Source organism: Echinops telfairi, unplaced genomic scaffold (assembly GCF_000313985.2).
Source record: "Echinops telfairi isolate 266 unplaced genomic scaffold, ASM31398v2 ScPeMD7_49;HRSCAF=173, whole genome shotgun sequence".
Taxonomy (NCBI): Eukaryota; Metazoa; Chordata; class Mammalia; order Afrosoricida; family Tenrecidae; genus Echinops; species Echinops telfairi.
The window spans coordinates 2,420,623-2,427,674 of record NW_022103947.1 but is presented as its reverse complement, the minus strand read 5'-3'; the positions used below and the strand labels follow the sequence as shown (position 1 = coordinate 2,427,674).

General features: G+C 41.1%; 1 protein-coding gene across 1 annotated transcript in view; it reads right to left on the bottom strand.

Moving 5' to 3' along the window:
* Nucleotides 1–1,979: 1,979 nt before the first annotated feature.
* TRNT1 (tRNA nucleotidyl transferase 1) overlaps nt 1,980–7,052 on the bottom strand; it is a 28,486-nt gene continuing 23,413 nt past the window's right edge. The window contains exons 6-8 of the mRNA XM_004715914.4: nt 5,577–5,770; nt 2,578–2,831; nt 1,980–2,378 (exon numbers count right to left, since the gene is read on the bottom strand). Coding sequence (XP_004715971.1) covers nt 2,124–2,378; nt 2,578–2,831; nt 5,577–5,770 — 703 coding nt within the window. The 3' untranslated portion in view covers nt 1,980–2,123. The remainder of the gene's footprint in view (nt 2,379–2,577; nt 2,832–5,576; nt 5,771–7,052) is intronic.

The following is a 7,052-nucleotide window of genomic DNA, read 5'->3' as shown; positions in this document are numbered from 1 at the left end:
GAACAGTGTGGGGCTTAGGGTTGTATAAGCTTGTGACTCCGCAAAAGTGAAATGCCAACAAGCCTACTCTGGAACCCTTAGCAGTACCGGTCCATTAGTCCATATTTTATACCTACATAAAAGCTGCATTTTCAATTCAAGATAAAGGACAAGCTCTTCACAAATGCTAGTTTAAGAAAAGCTTCATGATTGTTTTTTACAACGGTCCTTATACTGGATTAATTAGTCTTAAAGTGATGGACAACCAGACCTGTGTACATTGCAAGCATTTCAGCTTTTTTTAATACCTCATGACTTTGCTTCTCAGGAGCATATCTAGCAGTACTTTTTATGGGTCCTGTGGCATTACAGTGTTACATTGCCCCCCAAAACAAACCCATTGCTATGAAGTTAAGTGTGACCTTAAATATATTGTGACCTTCCAACACTATAAATCTTACTGGGCACAATCAGCCTCTTTCTAAGAATAGCTGTTGTTTTTGAACTACCAACTTTGAGGTTAGCAGCCAGCAGCCCAAGGCTTATCCCGGAGTGCTACCAGGCCTACTTATATTACAGTTAACACAGTGAAACATACACAGAATTGTGAGAGCACCCTTTTTACTGCAGGACATAATTTACTGTGAACTGTTCACACAGATGATTGGCATCATGGTGCTTTTTAAGAATTTATGTCTCATTCAGTTCAAACCCACGTTGTTCAAGAGTCAGCTGTACTGAGAAAAAGTAACTTAGTGTTTTAGTATATATGTTACCTGATGTAGTCTGTCAGATACCACATAATCACATTTATCTTTCAATTCCAAAGGGATTGTTTATTAAGACAATGAGCTCAAGAGTACACCTCAAACTAATTTACCTTTGTTAGGTATAGGTAAAGAAGACATTAAGAAAAAGTATCAGCTACATATATCTTCCAGCTCCCTCAGACACATTTACATTCATGTTTTTTTAAAGGCATATACATTCATCATTTTCCTTTCAAGCATAAGCTTATTATAGAATGCAGTTTAAGAACTGGCACATAAAGTAGACAGTGGTTTAATAAAATAAGTTTCTCAACTGAAAGCATTCTTTCTCCTATACCACTTTTGAAGATCTTAGGAGAAGCTGTGAGGAACAGAAGGATTTCTCTTAAGTTGTCTCCCCAAAATATATGCCAGACTTAGCTTGAGAATAATTGTTCACTAGGCAGCGAAAGTAGGTCAGATGTTATTCTCCCTAACATCAGCCATCTAGAGAGGCCAGACTGCATAGTCTGACTCACCCCAAATAGGGCCCATTCCTTTCTGTTATTGTTCCCTCGAAGCAGTGCCCAAAGGTAAGCCCGGGACCACTCTAAGATGACTAACTAGGTCATCCCCCTCCTATTGCTTGTATTGCCCCTCTCTGTGATGCATGATGCTGTAATGTATCCCCCTAAAGTAATGTGATGGGTGGTTAGCAATAAATAAGGAGGCTCCCTGATTCTCGAGGAGAGGTGGCTGGCCGAGGGTGGCTGACAGAGGGCAGCTGAGGAAGGAGGGCTGCTTGCCGTGAGGGCAATGGACGAGAGGGCTGCTCCCGCGAGGTAGGCGGCTCCTGCTCTGGCAGCCGGGTTCCCCCCACGAGGACCACCAAGCAGGGCAGAGGTGAGCAATGTTACCATGTAATATGTCTGACTGTATTATTGTATTATCTCTCATGATCTCGATGACTTTAATACTTATAAATCTCAACCGTACAATTGTACTTACTGAATCCGAGTAGTAGTAATAGTAGTAGCAGCGGGTGGGGGCTGGCACCCCACTCCCCCCCTCGGCGTCATTTTTAATTTAATACTACAAGAAGCCAACTCTACAGTTCTTAGTAGGAACTACTCCAAGAGAATTCTAAGGTTCCACAACATTGTTCAGGTTAAGAAGAGGTAGACTTTAGTGTAGAGCTTGGTGCCTAAAAAGTATTTATATTTCATAAAGACCTTTACTCTTTTTAAAAAGTACTGAGAGCAGATTTTTATTCTGCAGTATATTCAAGTCTCTGAAAACTCAACAAGTGGGGAGGGTGGGGGAGGGGTGTAATTAAGAGAGTGGGGGAATTTTAGGTTTACCCAGAATTTTCCACCTTTTAGTAGCCAGCCAACATCAGTTTCCGGTCTTCTTTATGTAGTTCAGAAGTTCGTCTTTATCCATTTGGTATCCACTTTTTTTCCACTGTTCTCGCAACTGTTGTAACAGAGCTCCAATTTCTTTTCCTGAAAAAATTCCCGCTTTTCTGATGTCGTGGCCACTGACAGGAAACAAAGGGATGGACCACTGCTGCATTTCCTTCAGAAGACAATGCTCCCCTTGGTACTTCAGTAGTTCACAGACACGGACAGTCGCATCCGAGTCCCTAGACTGAGGTCAAGATCAAACACTGAGTCTCACAACAGAAAACTTACCCTAAAACTTTAGTAGGTAGTCAAAAGAAGGATTTCCACATCGAATCAACAGAATATATCATAGAACTGTTTTAATAATTTTGTTCTAAAATTGGCTTAGGACGAGCTGTATTCTGTCATACTTAAGTAATAACCAAGGCTAAGTATGTACTTACATCTATAATGAAGTCTTGATAGGGTTTCAATGGTTCTGAACTATCCACTGCTTTAATTAAGTCATTCCTATTTTTAACTATAAATAAACCGAGGTTCTTCTCTTCCTTTGAAATCTTTAATCTCAAATCCAATTTTGTTATATCCTCCTGTACTTTGAGTAATGAAGCCAAGAGTGTCATCGGTTTTGGTGAAAAACCTTCAACATTTTTACTGACTTTGTTAAATTCATCTAAGCTGGCATTAGCAGGTAAACCTAAGGAGACAAAAGCATTTTTTACAAGTTTTTAGAGTGGATACATTTAATAAAGGCACATTTCCTAATTGAACCATTGTTGTTAAGACTACAAAAAAACAAGTCTCATACTTCTTACAAGTGACCCCTGGTACTCTGTTGTGATGCTCTCCCATGTCACTCTTCCAAATCTTACAGGGAGACCCTAAAATGCTCTTACTGCCACTAACAAAAACTCAGAGGCAGTAGCAACGGAAGTCGCATTCACAAGAAATACTGTTTCAAAAAAACCCCTCTTGACTTAATATCCACCCAGCTACTCCATCAATGTTGTATCTTCTGTGACTGTATCATTGTGCTTGTACTGTTGTACTATACACCTACAGGTTGGCAGTTTGAACCCACTCTGGAATCACGAAGAAAGTTCTGAAAGTAAAGATTACAACTGAGAGAACGCTATTCTCTAGCACAATTGGTTCCCAGGAGTAGGAATCAATTCAACAACAGATTTGGTTTGGGGTATTTAAAATATAAACAAACCTCAGACTGATAAACTGTATAGACCCACTTTTCCCTTTCTGAACAGCACAACTAAACAATTTCTACATATGTCACTCTTCTATAAACTTGACATGTATTAATACATTTAGGCCCTTTACTAAATAGATGTTATATATTTTTATCATTTTATTAGAGGCTCATACAACTCCTCGCAATGCATACATACATCCACTGTGTCAAGCACATTTGTACGTTTGTTGCCATCATTCTCAAAAAATTTTCTTTCTACTTGAGCCCTTGGTATCAGCTCATTTCCCCCCCTCCGTCCTCCATAAAACCTTGATAATTTATAAATTATTTTTCCGTCTTATACTGTCCATTGTCTCCCTTCACCCACTTTTCTGTTGTAGATAGTTGTGACTGGTTCCCCCTTTCTCCCTCACCTTACCCTTACCCTCCTGGTATCACTACTCTCATTATTGGTCCTGAAGGGGTTCTGTCCTGGATTCTGTTTGCAGCTCTTATCTGTACCAGTGTACATCCTCTGGTCCAGCCAGATTTGTAAGGCAGAATTGGGATCATGATAGTTGGGGGAAGCATTAGAGAACTAGAGGAAAGTTGTATGTTTCACCATTGCTAAACTGCTCCGACTGGCTCGTGTCCTCCCCGCAACCATTCTGTAAGGGGATGTCCAGTTGCCTACACTCTGCACTCCCCCTCATTCACAATATGATTTTTTGTTCTTTGATGCCTGATAATTGATCCCTTCGAAACCTCGTGGTCACTTGGGCTGGTGTGCTTCCATGTGGACTTTGTTGCTTCCCAGCTAGATGGCTACTTATTTACCTTCAAGCCTTTAAGACCCCACACACACTATCTTTTGATAGCCGCCATCAGCTTTCTTTACATTTGTTTATGCACCCGCTTTGTCTTCAGCGATCATGGGAAGGTGAGCATCATGGAATGCCAGTTTAATAGAACAAAGTGTTCTTGCATTGAGGGAGTACCTGAGTGGAGGCCCAATGTCCACCTGCTACCTTAATACTAGACCTATAAATATATGCACATAGAGCTATTTCCCCATCGTCATATATAAATATATATACATATATAACTGCCTATATTTAAACCTCTATACATGCCCTTTGCCTCCAACTACTACCCACTTTTTCCTTTGACGTTCCTCTTGTCCCACTATCATGCTCAGCCTTCATTTGGGTTTCAGTAATCCCCCTCAGTAACATTGCCCTTGATCAAGTCCTACCAGGCCTCCCACATCCTCCTCGCCATCGATTTTGGATCACTTGTTCCCTTGTCCCTGGGTTTGTTAACACCCAGTTCCTTTTCCCTGCCACCCCCTCTCACATGGCCCCACTAGAACCGTCATTCCTATTGTTTTCTCCTCCAGATTGTTTATCCTGCCTATCTTATATAGGTAGACCTGCAGAAATACTATGCACAAAAAACAAAGCAACAAAACAAAACAACCACTACCACCAAAAAAAAAAGCCTGTAATAGACACCAGTCTATTTTTGGTATTCCTTAGGGACTTCTTTGCTCTGTTTCCCTTGCTGTTCTGTTGCATACCCTTCATGTTTCGCGTCAGTGTGGTGGGGTCGATCGGGCGCAATTCCCACTTTGTCTCCAGTGTTTCCACCATAGCACTATGGGTCAGTGAGGGACGTCGTGTCTCATAGAGGGGCCAGCCCTATGTTCCTCTCTGAGCGGGAATATTGTCCTCAGGGGAAGATGGGCCAATAAATGCTATTTCTATGACTGAAGGAAACCCATTTGCTCAGTGGGTTAGGTGTTTGGCCCGCTAAAGACGATAGTTCAAAGCCACCAGCCACCCTGCTGGAGAAAGATGAGGCTTTCTGCTCTCATATAAAGATTCACAGTCTTGGAAATGTTAGGGAGAAGTTCTACTCAGTCTTATATGGTACTGATGAGTTGGAATCAACTTTCAGTGGGTAGGATTTTAGACCCAGAAACCAAAGTGGAAGGAACTCAGATTACAAAGCCTAAGTGACAGAGCCAGTCAAACCCAGGCCCTGTCCAACTCCTGCCATTCAGTGTGCTCTCTGGGATCTATCCTAAATGTATGACAAAACTTTCCTACCTCTGACCCCAAAATTTACCCTGTCATAAAATATCCCATCTCTCCCTAAGAAATTCTCTTCAACTACTCAAGCAATTTTCCTTATAAATTTATAAGCCAGATATTTTACTGCCCCAACTTAAGACATTTTACTGCTTATACTCACCTATGTAAGGGGCCACATCAAGATCATACATAAGATTAATCAGGTGCTTTACATGGTTACCAACAAGAATTTTTTTCACTTCTACCCAAATCCTCTCTCCTGATATTCCCGCCAGGCCTTTCCCATTTTCTGCAATTGCTTCCAATGTTTTAGGATCATGGTCATCAGGTTTTTCAACAATTCTTCCATAAAACCTGCAAGACAAAAGTTCCAGATAGCATTACCTGCTTTGGCATATCCCAGAGTTTTAATGGTAATGCTGTTGCATACATTTACTTCATCAAAAACCAACAACAGGGCTAGTTAAGTCTAAGAGGAACCTAGAAATCATCTGGTCACTTCACCTCTCTTTTTCAGATGAGAAAATCAAGATCAAATTTAAAAAATAAGTGACTCATTTAAGATTAGTGAGAACTAAACCAAAAAGCTTAAATGACTTTATTCTCCTTCAGGCAAGACAAATTGGGTGGCGGGGAATGGCAGCTAAGCCAAGATAGATTTTTATAATTAATTGTTAATTGAAATGTTTAAAAACAAACATACATATAATTATAAAACATCTCATAGACCATTTCTGTATTATCTTACTAGTCTGACCTGATATTAAAAGACCACCAGTGCATGTAATACCATGCTTGGCCTCACAAAGATGCAACAGGATCCCATGGTACAAGCTACATGTAGATGGGCTAAGCAGCGGTTCTCAACCAGTGGGCCGCTACCACTTTGGGGGTTGAACGACCCTTTCACAGGGGTTGCCCAATTCATAACTAGCAAAATGACAGTGATGAAGTAGCAACGAAAATAAATTTATGGTTAGGGGGTCACCACAACATGAGGTACTGTTATTAAAGGGTCACAGGAGTAGGAAGGTAGAGAACCACTGGGCTACTACAGTAAGCCATGTTCGATTTTTATTTTTGGTTACAAAACTCTTGATTTTGTCCTTGATTAATTCAAAGAGTTAAGCACTCACGTAATGTTAGTGGTTCATATTCACCCATAAACACCTGTGAATGAAGGGCTGGGGAGTAAAGTTTACTCTAGGACTTGGGGCTGCCATGAATCAGAATCAAGTTGATGACAATTGCTTAGGGGTTTTGAGGGTTTTTTTTCAACCAAGAAAATACTAACTCGTGTTCTGTTTTTGTCTATGAAACTGTCCTAAACCATGACCTTTCCAGTCACATAACGTTCACACAAATTTGGACAATGAGGTGAATTATGGTGCTGGCATACTGTGGATTGCCAGCACAACAAACAAATCTGTCTTAGAAGTGCAGTCAGAATGCTCCTTAGAAGAGAAGATGGTAAGACTTCAAGAGACCAGTTCCTAGAAAAAGCACCTTGAGGACGATGACCCTAATTAGAGCAGCCAGTCCAGAGAGAGGACCAATGGCCAGCCCCACTGTGAAACATGATGCCCCTCACTGACCCATGGCCCTGCGGGGGACAGCACCAGAGACACAGTGTGGG